This window comes from Carassius carassius, chromosome 32 (genome assembly GCF_963082965.1).
Source record: "Carassius carassius chromosome 32, fCarCar2.1, whole genome shotgun sequence".
NCBI classification, from domain to species: Eukaryota; Metazoa; Chordata; class Actinopteri; order Cypriniformes; family Cyprinidae; genus Carassius; species Carassius carassius.
The window spans coordinates 11,454,271-11,473,477 of NC_081786.1; the positions used below are offsets into that span (position 1 = coordinate 11,454,271).

The window sequence follows — 19,207 nt, forward strand, 5'->3', positions numbered from 1 at the left end:
TGAAAATATGCTTTATTATATATTTATTTTTCATAATGATATCTTCAAACATAATTGTGCATATTGGTGTTCTGGTAAAAAGTTATCGTGTGGTTTACCACAAATGCAAGCTGCTTTGTAGCATTAATGCTCATGAATCAATGTGTTGAAGTACCAGGTTTTACTGGATCAAACCAAACTCTTATTTTCACACCTATAAAGCACTATGGATAATCATTATATATATTCCAGAAACTTTGTGTACAAGTAACATTTGGGTCTTTTAATGTTGATGCTGTTACTTGGGTGTGACCCGACTGTAGTTCTGATTGGCTGTTCTGATTTACATATTCACCATATTATAATGAACATTTGTGTCAGTGTATTCAAAGTTAGTCTGCCTTTAAACAGTATTTAGTTGGTTCCTCCTTTTTTTGCTGTTAGATATTTTCATCTGGCAATTTCAGAAATCAATTCACCACTCAGAAACAGGAGATGAAGACATTATAAACAAAGATTTATTGTGTCATTTTTCTTAACAAGTTCCATTTAACAAGTGATTTTTTTAATGGGATGGAAAACAGAGAGAACATCATTCATAATGATTTTTAAAGGTTGTTGCATTAAAGCACATTTTAATCATCAATGTAAATTCTTTCCAGAAAATTCAAAATTTTCTTACAGCGAGGATTTTTGCGATTCATGGCAATATTTTTAAGAATCCTAATGCTCTTTTGTTTGTCCTCTGAAATAGCTCGGATTTCTGCCACTTTCATGTGGAAGATGATTGAATCTTCTGACCGTCTGCAGTAGTGTAGATGGCAGGCATAACTATAGTAAATATACTGTTGGCTGTGGGGAGGGAAATCATCTATATTTGACAGGAGCTGCTGGTAAATCTCATCTGCTCTCTTACTGTTGCCTGCGTACTTGTGCATTGATGCAAGGCCTACTGTTTCTCTGAGTGAGTCAGGATGATGTCTGACAACCTCCTCAAACAGCTCAGTGGATTTCATAGCCAGTGTCTTCCTTTCCATGTTGTCCTCTTTCATATTGAAAACCTTCCATTTGTAGCAATTTGCCAGATGTTTCAACACTCTGTTTGAGGTGGGGAACTTTTCTCGAGCTCTCTCTGCCGCTTCAATACCTTTATCAACAGAAATTTTTCCAAAATACCTGAAAATAGTACCCAAACACTCCAGGTCTCCAGTTTCAAGAGTTTTCTCTAGTAAATTTTGCATCTGTCTCTCATTGTCTTCTCGTTGCACCTCGTACTGTTTTTCTAAATAAAGAGCGTGAAGGAGCAAATTGTTTGGTTCGTTCTCATGTGCAGTTTTCAGCAGTTTTAGAACTTCTGTGTTAAGCTCTGGAGAGCAGTTATGAATTTTATATGTCTTGTTCATGGCTATGGCAAGACCTTTGTGCCATTCCTTCCTTTCTGGTTCTGCTTTCAAAGCAATCTTAAAATAATCAATCGCCTGACGCTTCTTGGACTTGTTGAACTTCACCAGCGTCCAGCCCTTTTCTCCACTGACTTCAGGATGTAGAGCACATCCAGGTGGAGCAGGATGCATTCGCTGAAGCCTCTCCACCTCTTCTAGGTATGCTTTACTCTTATCCATGTCTCCCATGAGGAAGTAGATCCAAGCCAGGTTAGCTTTGTTGACCTGCAGCCGGACTGCAGCTTCTTCTGTTCCCTGCTCCTGCATCACACTTTCTGCTTTGTGCAGGTACATCAGCGCCTCTGTGTTGAAGCCGAGAGTCTGTTGGATGTAGCCCAGCAGGTTGTAATAGTGAAGCAGCCAAATACATCTTTCCAGGTTCACATCATTCAAGTTACTCAGTAAAGTCTTGAGTTCATTTTTACTGTCTCCCAGATCCCAGGTGAAGTAGCACTCCAGCTTCTGAAGTCGTTGTTTCAGACTGGAGTTACAGAATCATTTAGAACAAAAAAATATTGAATATCTAGCAGCCATTGAACAGATAATCAACATTTTTAATAGACTTCAACATTTTTCCCGCATACAGTCTAAAAATCTGTCATGCATTTTTGCATCTTGGATTTAAATGGTAAACAACTTACTCCATATTAATGATCAGTGGTTGTCCGGTTTGAGAGATGTTTCTTCTGGCAGTGTTGATTTGTTCTTTATGTGAGTCACTGAGAGATCATGCTGTATTTATAATGATCTAGCTCATAAAAGCACCTGCTTATCTACCTGAACAAAGTCATTGAACACGTCAGCTCAGGATTCTTCTCTTGGAAATTTATATTCTGGTGTAGGTTTCATTTATTTAATAAAGTGCAGTTTAACTAATGACATTGATAAAGTTTAAAGCCTGCCTTCATCAAGCATGAACTCCTAAGATGCAGGTTTTACATCACAACATGTCCAAGCTGTACTTTGTATTCTGTGGTCCAAAGAGATATTGATAACATTATGTGGAAAAGACCAACTGGCTTGCCGTTTAAAAGGTTGAAGTGATTTTCATATTTATAAAAAAATGGTACTTTGGTAACAATAAGCAATACATATGATAAAGTACTTATTAATCTTTGTTACGATAGTTTACAATAAAAATACAGCTGTCAATTTTTAGTTTATGTTAACTCCATTCCATTAAATATCTGCAATAATACTTTATTTTAATAATGTATTAAGAAATTTTTATATTGAAGTTTAGATGGAATTAATAATCTTAAATCTTGCAATTAGATATACAGGAAATCTATTAATTAAAAAAATACTTCATATGATGTTCGGTTAAATGTCTTAAATACAGGATAAAGGTGAAATGGGACAATGTCTAATAATTTATCAATGCCATTGCTATGAGAAATGTAAAGCCACGAAATGTATACTCTATGCACAACTCACACAGAATTAACTTTAAAATCAATGCAGTAATTCCTTATCAGACCAACTTTAACCTACTTAAAAAAAAACACATGGTTTCCTGGTAAAACACTTGAAAATGCACCAAACAGTGGTAAAGATGACCTCACCTTCACACTTATTTATTCACTTTGTGTGAATAAGTGAAATAAAGAGACTATTTACTCATCATTAAGAACTCTCTTGAGAAATTGTGAAATCTCCTCACAGCGAGGGTTTCTGTCATTCTTCACAGTTTGTTTAAGAATCATTATGCTTTTCTGTTTGTCCTCTGAAGTGTTTTGGATTTCTGCTGCTTTCATGAGAAAGTTGATTGATTTATCTCTGGACTGTCTTCTCTGATGTAGATGGCAGGCATAACTATAGTACAGTAACTGTTGTGTATGAGGAGGGAGATCATCTTTCTCTGACAGGAGCTGCTGGTAAATCTCATCTGCTCTCTCAGTGTTGTGTTCGTAACGGTGCAGTGTTGCAAGAGCTAACCATCCTCTGACACAGTCTGGATAATGTTTGACAACATTCTCAAACTGCTTCATGCATGTCTGAGTCAAGATCTTCCTTTCCTGGCTGTTTTCCTTCATAGCGAACACTTTCCCTTTGTATAAATTTGACAGGTTTCTTAAGACTCTTGAATCGCTCTCAGTTGAAATGTATAAGGATATAACCCAAACCCTCCAAGTTTCCAGTATTAATGGATCTCTCTAGTAAACTTTGTACATCCTTATTATTTTTTCTGCCTGCACCTCAAACTTTTTTAGTATGTAAAAGGATTGAAGGAACAAATCATTTGGGTCCATCTCTGCTGCCGTTTTCACCTGCTGTAGTATTTCATCCTCCAGCTGTGGAGTCAATTCAGATTTTATATATGTCTTGCTCATGGCTATGGCAAGACCTTTGTGCCATTCCTTCCTTTCATGATGGGCAGCAGTGATCTGGTTTGGTAGATGTGTTTCTTCAGCAGTAGTGATCTGCACTTTATATGAGCTCTCCTATGTGTTTATAATAGAAAATGTCATCTCCAAAACAAGGCCTTTTAACACACGGGGTCAGGATCCTTCTTGTATAAGTTTCTGTTCTTTGCAAGGTTTTGTTTTCGTGCAAATGAACATGTGCAATGTCCACAGAACATATCAGCGTAATTATATCCAATATATATGATTAAGGGTGAAGCTATTTATGACATGCATTGTTATCATTATAGCTATGTTGTATAGTTATTCTGGTGCAGCTTCACACAATCAACAAGGTGCATGGAAGTCTAAAGTATTAGATTATAAGGTTAATGCGATCTACTATGTGTGTAAACACCATCAATATTAACAGAAAGCTGAAATAACACTATGGTTGTAAAATTGTAAAATGGTTTTGCTCTACAGTATATGCTGAACTAATAGTAGTAATGTCAGTAGTTACAGTAGCAAGACTAATTTGCCATCAACTAATCTGTTCCTCCAGCGAACATTCAGTGCAAGTTCATATCAACTCTTGGAAAGGATATTTTCGTGGCAACAGAAAATCAGGAAATCAGGAAAACCAGAGAATGAAGTTATGAAAACAGTCAACTCTACATCAGCTGAGACCCAAGGATCACTGGTGGATGTAAAGACAAGGCCGAAGCCAGACGCAGACTTAAGAGTTGCAGAAGAGTTCTTGCTCACATCCACATCTCAGAAACTAAAAGAACATGAGACTGAAGGCGGGTCACTGATGTGAGGCCTTTATCTTCTATCGAGTGAGCCAATGAGGAATGGTACCTTTGGAGGGAAATTTTACCACTCTTTTTCTCTAGCATGGTGTTTTGCATATGTATATATGCATATATGCATGTATATATGGTTTTCCATATATAGTTTCTTATAATACTAATGTGTTGCATATGTATATATATAATACACTCTCATTTAGATCATGAAAATACGAACTCATATGGTGCTTTTCCACTGTGTGGTACAACTCAGCATGGCTCAGCTCTTCTTCTCTTCGATTTAATGGTGGGCTGCGAACCAACTTCAAAGGTGCATACTGCAATCTACTGTGATTCGGTGTGAAAATAATAGTCAACCCCTCCTATGTCCTATTATATAACCAACTATTTCTAATAAATCTCATACATGCATTTGTTTTCCTGAATTTGGACCGTCATTTAATAAGCTGATTATAGTAAATTCCTGGCACCCTACTGCTTGTAATTCTTCCTTAAGGATCCTCCTTTCTATGTCATATATCTTACATATCTTCATAACATGCTCTACAGTGTCCTCTATTAAACAGGCATCACATAGAGCCATGTTATGTTTCCCTATAATGTCTAAAGTACGATTTAGATTTGAATGTCCTGTTCGTAAATGTGTGAAAATAACTTGTTCTTTACTTAAGTTGTGAATTATTTAGCTTTTCTTTGTTGTTTTTTACCTTGTAATAGTGTCAGCCTGTATGACATGAGTCCCGAACTGTCTGCCATTTCCTATTGCATGCTTCTGAAATAAAATGTTTTCCTTCCGATCTACTCGGTGCAATGTTTATATTTGGTTCTTTCATTTTAATTGATTCTTTGGCGATTTTGTCTGCTTCCTCATTACCTTGAATTCCCCCCGTAATTGAATTATTATGTATCTGTCGTAAACTGTATAACCTAATCATGATTTCAGTTAAAATGTCAGTTCTATTTGTTTCCAATGATTGTAAACTCAAAAGGACTGCGATTGAATCAGAACATATTATTACTTTATCAGCTTCATACTCTAGTGGCATTAAATAGCTATCATCTCAGTTGTATATACTGATGCACCATCTGTTATCCTTCCAGCCTTCCTCACCTCAAACTCTGGAACATAGAATGCAGCCCCTGTCCTTACAGTATCTGGACTCTTTGGCCCGTCTGTATATATTTGAAGAAATGAGTGGTATTCATTTTTTTATATACTCAAATACATATGTAATTAAACTAATCATTAATTCATTTCCCTTCTGTTCTTATTTAATTTTATGTCTATTTCCGGTTGATCTATTATCCAGGGTGAAATTGAGGATAACTAAATGATATTGACTCTAGACCAACTTCATTAACCCATTCCTATATTTTTCATGCAAAGCCTTTACCTGTTGCATTTCCCAGCAATCATTCAGAACTTCCCTTATGATTATCTTTTTGTCCCTGTACACAGTATGCAATTGCTAGTTTCTGTCTTCTTATAATTAATGGCATTTCTGACTCTTCTAATCGTAATGCTGCAATGGGTGTGGATTTAACTACTCCTAAAATGAGTCTTAATACCTTAGTTTGCATGACATCTCATTCCTTTAACAACATTGATGATGCTGACTTATAAACAATGCATCCATAATCTAGGGTTGATCGCATAAGACCAACATAAATGCCCTTTAATGACTGTTTGTCAGCACCCCAATCTTGTCCTGCTACTGCTCTCATTAAATCTTACATTTTTCCACATTTCTTTAATATAAAATCTACATGGTCCTTCCATGATAATTTGTCATCAAACCATACTCCTAGATACTAAATTTTGACACTTTCTCTAAAGAAGACCCATATAATTTAAGTAGTTTATTCTCTTTAATTTTCTTCCTTGTAAATATCTGGTAACATGTTTAAGATATTGAGAATTTAAATCCCCATTTAACCACCATTTTTCAACTACTTCTATAGCTTCTGGAATTTTATTCATAAAATAAATATTCCTTACTCTTTTCCACATTATACCATTAACAGCATATAACCCAGTGCTAATTCCCGGAGCAACTTTTCCAAATATATAATTAATCATTATATTAAATAGTATAGAACTAATCACACTTCCCTGAGGCGTTCCGTTTTCCACACTTAAGAGTTTGAGATAATTCACCACCCGTTTTAACTTGAATTGTTTTCAAATAAAAAAACTAAAAACCCAATTATACATTCTTCCTTCTAATCCAATATTCTTAATTTTAATAAGTAATCTGTCTTTCCACAACATATCATATGCTTTTTCCATATCAAAAGTAAACTGCCACTAATCCCTATTTAACTGCTATAGCTTTCTTTACATCTGTTTCCAGCTTTACTAATGCATCTAATGTTGATCGTCCATTCCTAAAACCATATTGATTAGATGCCAAGACTCCCTTACTCTCAAGTACATAATTACGCCTGTTTACAGTGTTTTTATTATTATATAAATAATAATACATTTGTTCAGGTGCATACCGCCACCTACTGTACTGGGGTTTGCAACTTTAAAGCGTCATGTACTTAGCGGTTTTATATATATATATATATATATATATATATATATATATATATATATATATATATATATATACTGTGCTCTAATCCTGTATATTAAAAAAAAAACAACTAAAGAGAGCTTTACACACACATTATTCCCACATTTTCTCATCTGCCCCCAAAGCCCCATTCAAACTCTATTCTTGTTCCAACTTCTATATATTATCTTGCAAGATCTTCCATTCTTCCATATTTTTACAACTCATAATGACATGCTCCACATTTTGTGTAACATTACAATCATCACAATTATCTGATATGCATTTTCCTATTAAAAACAAGGTTGATTCCAAACTAGTATGTCCAAGTCTTAATCTTGTTTCTTGCGTCTGGTGTCTGAATGATCACGGAAGGTAAAATATCATCATTTTAATGTGTCTCCCAAGCCCATGCCAGTAAAAAAAAATAAAAAAATAATAATAAATAAAAAAACGGCCCAATGCAGATCAATTGCCATGTCCCAAATATAAAAATGTAATTTCCATCCCTAAAAGACATATTTTACAGTCACTGTTATGCACATTTATACTTCCTACTATTCTGGCCCAAAATATGGACCACAGTTTTATTACAAGTAGAATGCAAAATGTTTCAGTGCAAGCATTTCAACCAAATGTAATTTATGCAATATTTCAAACCTTTGACCCACTGGGGAAAATAAACCCATGCAGCCCAATTTCGTGGGGAAAATAAACAACAACCCTGCATCCAACAGGAGCTGCAGAAGTCAGATTTGACTGATCACGGGTCAAAAGTAAGAAGAGAAAACTGACAAGATGTTGGAGGATTTGCTCCTCAACAGATCCCGAGCTCATTGACAAATATCTTCTATTGTAAGACTTGCTCGCTTTATAGAGTTCGCTTATAGAGTGCCTTCAAAGGGATTTAAATACCTCACTTATTGATAGCGGTGCCCAGATACGTGAAAATTATACACAATATTAGAATGATTGCAGGAGCGGATACAAAAATCTCTAGAGCAGATGGAAGCATGCGGTAATTGCATAGACTGTATAAAAACAGGGTAATGGTCAGAAATTCAGCGAGAGCGGGATCAACGAGCCCCACGTTATCACGCAGCAGTGCAGTCAGTGACCTTGCAACAGATGACGTAAATCTCGCGGGATTCTATAAATAAACTACACAGAATCCCACTGTTCGGACAAATATACACAATAAAAAGGTGATACAAAATTTAATACCTTGGAAAAGTACATTTAAGACACTTTAAGTACCTTTATTTTCTCTAAATTGATTTATCAACTTTTAATACTTTTTAAGAACCCGTGGACAAAAATTCAGGGTGGAGGTATACTGAGAGAAAAAGACATTGACTCTAAAATAAAAGTGAATTACTTGAATTGTTTGACTTTTTGTTTGACTATTGTTTTTTTCTGCTGTAAAGATTGGCATTTTAACATGGGGAGTCTACGGGACTGACTCCCTTTTGCAGCCAGCCTCTAGTGGCCACTTGACGAATTGCAGTTTAACTCACTTCCGTATGAGCATCAGGAGACAGAGCAGGAGGATGCCACTTGAAACCCGGCTCTCTATGCGTGCTTTGAAATGATTGTGCGCAGAAACCAGCACACTAGCTCCAACTGGGCACAAATGTTTTAAAATGCTTGAATGTTTAAAATAAATAAGCAAGACTTAGAAACAATTGCAAACGATCATCTATGATCCGTTTCAACCCTACAAGCGAGTGAATCAGAATCAGAATGAGCTTTATTGCCATATTTATTTACACATACCTGGAATTTGTTTTCGTGACTGAAGCTTCTGCAGTGCAACAGAATGACAACGACAGAATAAAAAAAAAATACAAATAAGTAGGTAAGGAAAAACAATATACAAATTGACACTAGCAGCTATATTACAATAGGCAGTTTTGTATGTACAGGTATGTGCAAATTTGAAGTATAAACTTAGTATGTGTGTATGTGCGTATAAATAGTGTTGTGTGTTCCACAGTTATTATCAAGTGTTCATTAGATGGATTGCCTGGGGAAAGAAATTGTTCCGGTGTCTGGTCATTCTGGTGCTCAGTTCTCTGTAGCGTCAACCAGATGGCAACAGTTCAAAGAGGGAGTGTGCTGGATTTGAGGGGTCCAGAGTGATTTTGCCAGCCCTTTTTGATCACTCTGGATAAGTACAGTTCTTGAATAGAAGGGAGGGTTGTATCGATGATTTGCTCAGCAGTGCAGACTACCCTCTGATTTAGAAGCTGAGCTGAACCAGACAGTTACTGAAGAGCGGAGGACGGATTCAATGATGGCAGAGTAGAACTGTTTCAGCCGCTCTTGTGGTAGTGAACAACACGAATCAAGTTAGGAAATTTGTATCACTATTCAAGATAGCCTGTCGGGCAGGGCAATACAATTTGGAAGTCCTACTGGATAAAACAATAGCCCGGGGGACGTCAGGTTAGCAATTTTGCAAGCCTTAACACACAGGTGTTTGGCCGTAGAACCGGGCCTGCTGCCAGCTGTCAATGACCAAATCTATAGCAAATAATTCATTTTTAGAATTTTCTGTTTTGACTGATCAACATCATTTAAACTAGAAAAGAAATTCAAATTCTGCTTCTGGTATTTTCAAACAGTTTTCACAATATGAAATATGAATATCTAATGTCGAGACAAAGTTGTAATTTAATGTTGTGCATTTTTAGTTCCCAACTCTCATTCAGTTTATGGCTGAGCTATTGCTTCTTTCTCAATGATTTTCTGGATCTCATCTGCTGTTCTTCTTTCGTTCATGTGATGAAGAGTTTCGATGAGAGCTGGGTAAGCTCCATGTAAACCTTGTCTCTCGAACCAAGCGTGCAGAAGTCCGAAGGTCTGTTCTTTCACATCGTTACGGTGATTAAGCTCTTGTTCCTCAATATCAGTTTTGCTCATGCCACTCCGCTGGGCAACACGTTTCATTGTTTTCCAGCCCAGAACATCAGCAATTTCTGATAGGTGAGGGTTCAGGTCTAAATCTACAGAAAAAGAAGACAGCACTGATTTAAGCTTATTATCCTTTTATTATTTGAACTGTGATCTAATGACTTTATTTTCTCCAGAAAAGTTATATTTACAGGGGTTAAAATAAGGAATGCATTTATTTTAAAGTTTTTTTTTTTTTTTTTTTACCAACAAATAACTCTGTAAAGAGGTTGTAATATCACATAACTTATTGGTAATCAAAATGAGTGAATGAACTGAACATGAATTCAACAAATTTGATTTGTTGAAAAAAAAAAAAAAACATTTCAAGGGAGGATACTGATATTTGATGTATTTAAAAACACATGCAAACATATCAAATAATTCTCACTAGCAAACATACCTTTCAGGTGAGGGTCTTCCTATATGGGGAAACAAATATATTCATCAGTCACAAAAGTTTTGAAAATGCAAACAAAAAATTAACTTGCAGTTCCACTATAACACCACAAGATGATACGAAAGCTTAGAATAAGGAAAAAAATACCTTTCGAGTAATTAAATATGGGATCTTTTCATCATTTAAACAAAGTTTGGATGTTCTCCAGAACACCACCACCCCAACACCAGCCAAAAGTATGAGCAACACCACAACAGCTACAATGGTGCCTGAAATATGCAATCATATTAGTCAATTATCTGTAATGTACTTAGCGTTTATACTGCATAGGCTTTAGAAGACTTTTTTTTAGTTATTGCTTATACTGCGAGTACACAGAAGTGCTCTTGGAACACTGGCATTTTAACATGTACTGAAATCAGTGGTAAAGCAGCGCTTGCCTGTGCTTGTGGATTGTAGATGTATGGGCTCTTTGGGTTCATTGCACACAGTGTTGTTGCTTTTTGTGCATTCTTGTTTCACTCCAGGTTCCTCACACCTGTTGGGTAAACAATAGGCAAACAGAGAGAAGACAGAATCATAAACTGAAAACCAATATACAATATACTGAGAAAGTATAATAATACTTAAAATATCAAATCTTCAAGCAACTGTTAGCAAACCTCTTTTTAAATCAAATAAGCAGAAACACGGATAAAAAAATAAAAAAAGCATTGCAAACATTTACACCAGCTGTACCAGGATTACAGTTATTTAATATTGCTATGTATTGTTATGTAAACTTAAAGCACACGCATTGCTATTACTTTTCTATATTTCATCTTTTTGAGAGAAGGAAAAAAAAGATAAACTTATGTCAGTATCATTTCAGTGTTTTCCCCAAACTGAGTCTGCTTCAGCACAGATTGTATTTATTTTGAATGGGAGCAACATGTGCATGCACACAGCTTTTTACAGTAAATTCCATTCTAACTTTTGATGCACACAGACATATGTAATTCATTTCTAGGGCTGGGAATCGTTAGAAATTTTCCGGTTCCGGTTCTGATTCCGGTTCCAATAAAATCATTAAACAATTATTAAGAAATAGTGGTAAGGAAAAATGCACAATACTCAACTACTCAATGCTCAATACTGTTTATTACTTACTGTCAACTTAATTTAAAGGTTGGCACTGTCAAAATGCAACATATATTACAGTGTACAGATCTTCATAAGTAGGGTTGGGTATTTTTTTAAATTTCTGGTTTCATTTAAATGAACTATTATTGTTTTTTTACTATTTTACCTTCACTGAATGTAGCGTTGCTGGAAGGTAGTAAGTAATGCTGAGTAATGCTAGTCCATGAATCAGCATGTGTTTTAAAGTTGATGTTTTTTACACTATCAATAACGTTTTGCTTTTCAAGCAGGAATAAGCTTGTTGGCCAAATAGTCCCTTGAGGGCTGAGAAACTTGTTAATTTCCCTTACTTAATGGAATATAAACGGTTAAACTTAAACATGTATACACACTCTCCATAAAGTCCCATTTTTACAAATAATAATGCAGTCAGGAGATGGTGTGATGCAATGAGTGGTTTCCACATTTTTAAACATTCAAAAATTTCTATCACTTTGTTTATCACTCTTGAAATGACCTGTACACTAAATAATCTAACCCTCATACTTGCATAACAATAGCAGTCTATTTATTTAGTGGTCCAAGTTGAAGCCAGTTATGTATATTAATGACAATATGGGACAAATATAATGTAATTTAGTGGCGGAAGGTGCAGCGTGCTGCCTTTAGATGTACAGTCAGACAAAACGATGTGCAGTTATCAAAGGCGCGAGTGCACATACAGTCGTGGGAAACAATGTGTTCGGCAATTAAAGACGCAACAGCGCAACGAGTTTGTGGATGCGCGTCATTGGAATCAATGTGCTCAGTAATTAAAGAGGCAGGGAGACATGTCTGTTATTCGGTTCGTGACATCCTTTACGGCAGCGGTTCTCAATTCCAGTCCTCGCGCCTGACTGCTCTGCATATTTTGCACGTTTCTCTTTGTTAACACACCTGATTCAGATAATCAGCTCGTTAGAAATGAACTCCCAGGCATGAACTTTGTTCCAATTGTTCATTGCTCCCTTCTCCCTGAGCAGGGGAAATCTGTTGAAGTTTACCTCACATCGAAACATTCATTCACTGATTTGTGCTGTACAGCGTCTTTAAACATGGACAACTGTGACATCATTTACCTCTGTAAATCAATACAATTTAAATTCACGTCTTGCACACTTCAATGCACTTTGATTGGAACATATAGCTATGTTTGTTTCAAACTGGAATCATGGCTGAATATCCTGTGATGTCCACTTCGCAGGGCACTTATGTTCGAATAGAACAAATGTCTGAAGCGCTAAGAGAAACGTTCAAAATGTGCAGAGCAGTGTGGCGCAAGGCTGCTCACTGCGCTTGGTCACGTGTTGCACCAGAACCGTTTTTGGAACCGAAACTTAGAAATTGCTCACGGTTCCGGTTCTTTTCAAAGAACAAAACCGGTTCTGAATAAGAACCGGTTTTCGGTTCCCAGCCCTATTCATTTCAGAGCGAAAAGGGCCTTTGGCTGACTACATACATGTCACAGGGATTGCAGATCTTGCACAGGTCACGCTTGTCACAGTAATAATTTTCCATGCACCAGCAGACAGTGTTGTGAAATGGTGAACATCTCTCCTTCATTTCCATGTTTGCTATTGGGAGAAGAGAAAGAAGAAATAATACTTTTTACAGTTAGTTTTGCCTATGCTTACATTTGGGCTCCAAGAAGCAAAATACTACCATCTGAAAACAGCCCCATCTCTGGCATTAGTGAGATTTTAGCAAATATTTTCTAAATAAGAGTTGACTGTTTTCTGCCCATTTGTTAAAATTCATGTTTATTAGATAGTATAAAAACAAAACAAAAAAACATTGATTTGCAGAAAATCACAATTTAACTGACAAAACTAATAAGGTGTTAAGACCTACCATTGGAATCACAGACTTTACAAGGCTGGCATTGGTGTTCACTGTTCGGGTGATCCAAATAGGTGTCATCCTTACATATCTCACAATACGTTTCAGATTCTTCTGTGCAGTGATTTAAGACCTGATAACCTGTAACACACACAAATACACACATTTATATACTCCATAACATACTTTAGTTTCTTCTAAATTAAGATAATTACATAGCTGTCTTAAATATTTACGGACCATGAAACCAGCCATAAGGGTCAATTTGACCATTAGAAACTGACTGAAGGCTAAATAAATAAGCTTTCAATTGATGTATGGATTGTAAGGATGGGGCAATATTTGGCCGAGATACAACTATTTGTAAATCTGGAATCTGAGGGTGAAAAAAGAGAAAAGAATAAAAATAGAGCTTTAAAACCTTTAAAGTTGTCCAAATGAATTCTTAGCAATGCATATTACTAATTAAAAATTAAGTTTTGATATATTTACGGTAGGAAATTTATAAAAATAGTTTAATGGAATGGAACATTATCTTTACTGAACTTTATATTACTAAGCTGAATATTTATTTATTTATGTTTGTTAGGTAGCCACGTAATAAGATGGATCTTCAACCAGAAAAGTAAAAACCTGCTGAATGTTAATCTATCTAAACACTAACGCTACACGTTTGATGGGAAATAAGAAACGATGTCCACCTCGCTAACAATAAACATCGTGTATGTGTGAACATTAGTTCTTGCCTGTAGGACAAAGACAGCAGGGGTTTCCCTCATGCCGGTAAGTCCCGTACTCACAGACGCCGCGTCTCGTGCGCCGGGGACTACCTTCTGTCAGTCCCACAGTTAACACCTGAAAAACACGGGAAGAAAAACGGCACTTAACTGATGAAATACGAAATTAAAGTAACGTTTTCTAGTTGAAATTCTTTTCAAGCATACTTTCAGAAACACAAGATGGTGTAACCGCTCATCTAAGACAAAACGAAATCGAAAGTTAAACTTAAAAGTACATTAAATGTTTAACGTTAGTATGTTTGTACTACACTATTTTACACTAAAGTGTATTCAATTATTTGTAAAATAGCAATCAACAAATATTGTACAAACCAATTCCATACACTTCTGTGTTCCTCTAGTGATTTGGTTGTCGATGTAGGGCGCTTTTTTGACATTATATACAGTGAACAGTATTATATACCATATAAAACTGAATATTGTTTAAAGTTTTACTTACCGCATAGACCAGAAATACGAGATTGGAGAAATACATGTCTTTAAGAGTAAACGGCACAAAGAAACAACGTTTCTAGTAGTAACGTTTGTGATAAATTCTCCAAAACCTCCAAGTTACATTATCAACAACGTTTTGTAACGGATGTGACGTTAGAGGAAGTGTCTTATGCGCGAGCTAATTGTTCTTTTGAGCCGAATCCTATAAATCCGTTTTTACCAAAACCGGTCAATCATGGTCCGAACCGTTCTCGAGAAAATAAGAAGTCGCATACTCATTGAACGAAGTAAATGGTAGTTGGTTTTAGTGAGTAACAGTTAATTTATAGACCCCCAAGAGCACGTAAAAACGTTATGGTGTAAATGAATCAAACGAACCGGTTCACTAAATCGAACTGATCGAAAGAACCGATTCGAGGTAAAATTGCGGACTTTCCTCTGTAGGGAATTTTGCCTTAAAGGAAAAGTTGGGCTGTATTTAAATTTCAGATCATTCTCACGGCAAACATTTGTAGACTAAAATTATCTTTAAAATCCATTATTTTCAAGCTTTAGCATCTAACATACTTAACTTGAAACTTGCCATTTTATCAAACAATTAAGATGTAGCTTTCTGAGGCTTTGTACCACCCATTGCAATAGAACTGCTCCAACGGAAATTTAATTTATTCACAGAAATGTGAAGCACTGTTAAATATATTGAAATAAAGGCTGAAAATAGCATTTCACATTTAAATGCTATAGGCCTATTTGATATATGTATTTTTAATCAATGTGTATATATATAGTCAACATTTGAAGTGGTTCAAAACCTTTCATCAGTTGTCCTAAAACCAAAACAATACCCATTCTCATCTTATGACCACTTTGATTATTTTTTTGATCCACTTCTAATGTTGACTATACTGTACATATAGGCTACTGACCTAAAACAATGTTTTGCATTCTCATTAAATTTAGGCCAACTATTCAGTTTAATAATATTATCAAGTTTAGGAACAAGCTTCAGATTTTACGTACTATTTATGTAAACGCTTTGACGTGTTTGATGGGCGTGTGCGTTGAACATTCGAGGCACATTTAAACTGGAGTGGAGGAAGTTACCATTGAAACCGGGCGGCAACTCAGCTGCCAGCAGCACAACTCTCCGTCTCTCACCATTATTACTGCTTTTAGGTATGTTTAGGCTGTTCCTGACAATTTCTTACATGTAATTGACATGCTTCGGTTGACTATTTTGTAGTGTAGAAGCTATAAACTGACTACGCCACCTCCTTATTTAGGGCAGAACAACCTGGTCTCACAGAATTCCGTGAAATGTCCACGGGCCCTTAACTCAAAATCCGTGAAATCATCACGGAATTGCCCCAAATTCCGTGACGTGGCCACGGATATATCTCCAACGCAAGTCAATGACACTGACCTTCCGTGGTCCACACACGGATACCCGTTTCAATGACGGAGTACAGAACTCGCTCAACGGACGTGCTTTCTCATTTGGAAACGCAACATTTGAAGTATTTGTTTCTTTTCCAATGCCATAATGACGTTAACCAGACAGTTATTGTAGTTATTGCATTGTCCTGCCATCATAAAAATTCACTTTGATTCTGTTAGCCTAACTAAAATCTGTGATACGAGCACGGAGTCTGTGCTGAGATCACGGATAACTCTAACGCAAGTCAATGACACTCATCTTCCGTGGTCCACACACGGATGCAGTCTCACGGCAGTTCGTGTTTTGGGCACGTAATTTAATCTATTTATTCGTGGCATGGACACGTTTATTTCGTTATTTTCGTGATTGCAGCACGTTTTTTTAAACTAATGCATTTCAATTGGAGGCATCTTTCGTGCATCAGCACGATACTTTCTGATTAATTAATTTTTTCCCCCCACAGGACAACAGAAGAAACTCACTGAAACTTTTTTTTTTTTAAATCGGAGCTTAACTTACTGTAACAAAACTGAGCAACATACTGTATTGCTGGTGACAAAAACACACATTAAAACTTTTTTGGCTGTAAAATGCGCAATGGTTCTTTTTTACTTTTTTTTATTGATTTTTATTTTTTTCATAGGCCTAGGTTTTTTTTAAATTACAGAATTCAATATCAAGTCCTTGACACATAACTGTAACACATTTTCACATTTAGAAACAATATAGTTTAAATAAAAAGAATAAATAAATAAACTAGCAGAGATCTTTTTTTTTTTTTTTTTACTTTAGACTCTAAAGTTTAAAGTTTTTATTAAGGTTATTGTAAAGGCTGCTTAAAAATGCTGTTGCTGATGAGCCGCTGATCGCTGTCAGATTCTGCGATATGAATGTCCGCGTTGGATTGTGGCTAATGGGCTTAGAATGAGCCCCGCTCGGCCCGTGTTCTGGCTTACTGTAATATTTCACCGGTAATAAGACCGAAATAATATAATTAAAATAAAGAAATGAATGAATACAATGATAACATCAAAAAAAAATTTGATAGATGTAGCCTTATAGTTTTAAAAATATCAATAAACAGCAAATCAACACAGCTTCGAAATAATAACCGAAAGAGACCTAAATAATAATAATACATAAATAATATACTACAGCGCCGCCACTCCCACCACGCGCATCACGCGCTTTGCGTCAACCCATTCACTCCCAAAGCATCAAAAACTGAAGGCTGGTCAAGCCCCTCTAGCGTCACTGACATGAGATGTTTATCGCTATGAAATCACGTTCAAGAAATCTCATTCAGCACACATCGCGATACTTGCCATCAGTTTACAAGAGCCGCAGGTGGGGTGAGTAGTAGTAAATATGCTCTTTTAATGCCTGTTATAAAATGTATTCTGTCTTCTTTATTAATCAGATGAGCGCCTTATGTTTACTCTCTGTATTATATCGGTCATCCGAGGCTGTCTTTGAGTTTCATTGTGTTTAACTAAATGAACACAGCTGCTAACTGGGGTGATTAAACTCTATCTGTCACGTGACGTGCCTTAGACCTGGGATCCATTTTATATTCATTTCAGGTTCAAAGATGGAAGTTGTATTTGTAGTAAAATCATGGTAACCATGACACCTACAATAGTAGGTCAAACCCAGTAAAAAAGACATTTACCATGTTTTTTACCACAGTAACTGTAGTTTTACTATGGTTTCGTGATAGCACAATAATCACCAAAATAATTATAGTTGTACCACTGTAATGATAGTGTTTAAATGTGCTTTTATATGAAATTTCACAGTAATCACATTTACTGTACCATGCTTGTAATACCTTTCTAATGTAAATAAAAAAAACACATTTTTCCCATCTTGCAGTTCATTCATATTAGTTTATATCTTAAATATTTTGCTCACAGATCACTATTAACATTCTGTATATAATTCTGTTTTATTTTCTCTCCCCTTGTATTTATTTTTTAGCTGAAAAGACGTAAAGGAAGCAGTCAGCCCAGTCGTGTTTGTGGAGAGGTATTCCTTCAGAAATGGAGAAGACAGAAAGCTGCAGAGGCAGGTTGGTCTGTGACTGTGATAGTTTGTTCCTTTTATCAAACATTCCTGCTGTTATCATTTGCACAGCATTTGTTGTTTCTTAAACTGTTGTACGGTCCAAATACCCACACTTGCCATCTTTGCACATTTCCTTTATTTGGCCCAAGTGAGCATGAAGATCCCAAGTGTGTGTCGATCTTAACATGACAAAGTTCGTTTCAACTTTGCATTTTAAAATAAACTTCTAAATGTTTTTTCAATAGTCCCTATTAAAGATGACAATTTAATTTGTGGTGCTTCTAATTAAGTGATAAAAAGAAGTTACAAATGATGTACAAAATAAATATACTTTTCTGTGCACCAAGAAAACGTGCAACACTTTGTTTTACTACTAAATTATTCTCAATATCTAATTATTATTATTAATATTTCACATACATTGGAAAGGTTTGCGTGACCTCCTGTGAGATCTCTGCAAAAAGTCTCACGATTAATTCCAAAACATGATGCATGATGGGATACACTAAGCGTTGTAAAGCGCTCCGGTGCAGTATTGGAGAGGTTTAGTTTGTGTTAAGGATGCTGTGCTTTGGCATTATTAAGACCGGGGACAGTATTGTGCATGCACTGTCACGTACACACACTCTCAAGGGACCTCAAGTGTGGGTATTTGGAAAGGGGAAAAGTCTTTAAAATGATCCCTAAATACAGTCGCACATCAAAGTCTTAATAATTCACTAATTCAATTTAACACTTGTATGATATTGTACAAGCCCCTGGACAATCTCATCTGACACTGTCACAATATTGGAAAATCACACAGTCAGAAAGTTTATATTGTTCATTGGCTTCTCATTAAATTACTTCAAATAAGCCCCATCAGTTCATGTTCCCACTATACGTGATCTCCATGATTAGAAATTGCTATTAATGACTTGCTTTTATAAAATGGATGCATTTAACAATTAATTATACAGCATCTTTGCAG

At 35.9% G+C, this 19,207-nt stretch overlaps 2 protein-coding genes and 1 pseudogene across 2 annotated transcripts; all 3 read right to left on the reverse strand.

Moving 5' to 3' along the window:
- Nucleotides 1-562: 562 nt before the first annotated feature.
- On the reverse strand, nucleotides 563-2,411 carry LOC132113221 (interferon-induced protein with tetratricopeptide repeats 1-like). The gene is made up of 2 exons (XM_059521036.1): nucleotides 2,063-2,411; nucleotides 563-1,902 (listed from the first exon to the last, which is right to left on the reverse strand). The coding sequence occupies exons 1-2, from the start codon at nucleotides 2,065-2,067 to the stop codon at nucleotides 615-617; spliced, it is 1,293 nt and encodes a 430-aa protein (XP_059377019.1). The 5' UTR covers nucleotides 2,068-2,411; the 3' UTR covers nucleotides 563-614.
- A 546-nt stretch (nucleotides 2,412-2,957) lies between these two features.
- Nucleotides 2,958-5,984, reverse strand: LOC132113377 (uncharacterized; annotated as a pseudogene).
- A 3,641-nt stretch (nucleotides 5,985-9,625) lies between these two features.
- Nucleotides 9,626-14,772, reverse strand: fas (Fas cell surface death receptor). Its single transcript, XM_059521164.1, has 8 exons — nucleotides 14,737-14,772; nucleotides 14,244-14,352; nucleotides 13,510-13,638; nucleotides 13,118-13,232; nucleotides 10,938-11,035; nucleotides 10,645-10,766; nucleotides 10,501-10,519; nucleotides 9,626-10,150 (listed from the first exon to the last, which is right to left on the reverse strand). Exons 1-8 carry the CDS (start codon nucleotides 14,770-14,772, stop codon nucleotides 9,858-9,860), a joined length of 921 nt encoding a protein of 306 aa, XP_059377147.1. The 3' UTR covers nucleotides 9,626-9,857.
- Between the last annotated feature and the right edge of the window lie 4,435 nt (nucleotides 14,773-19,207).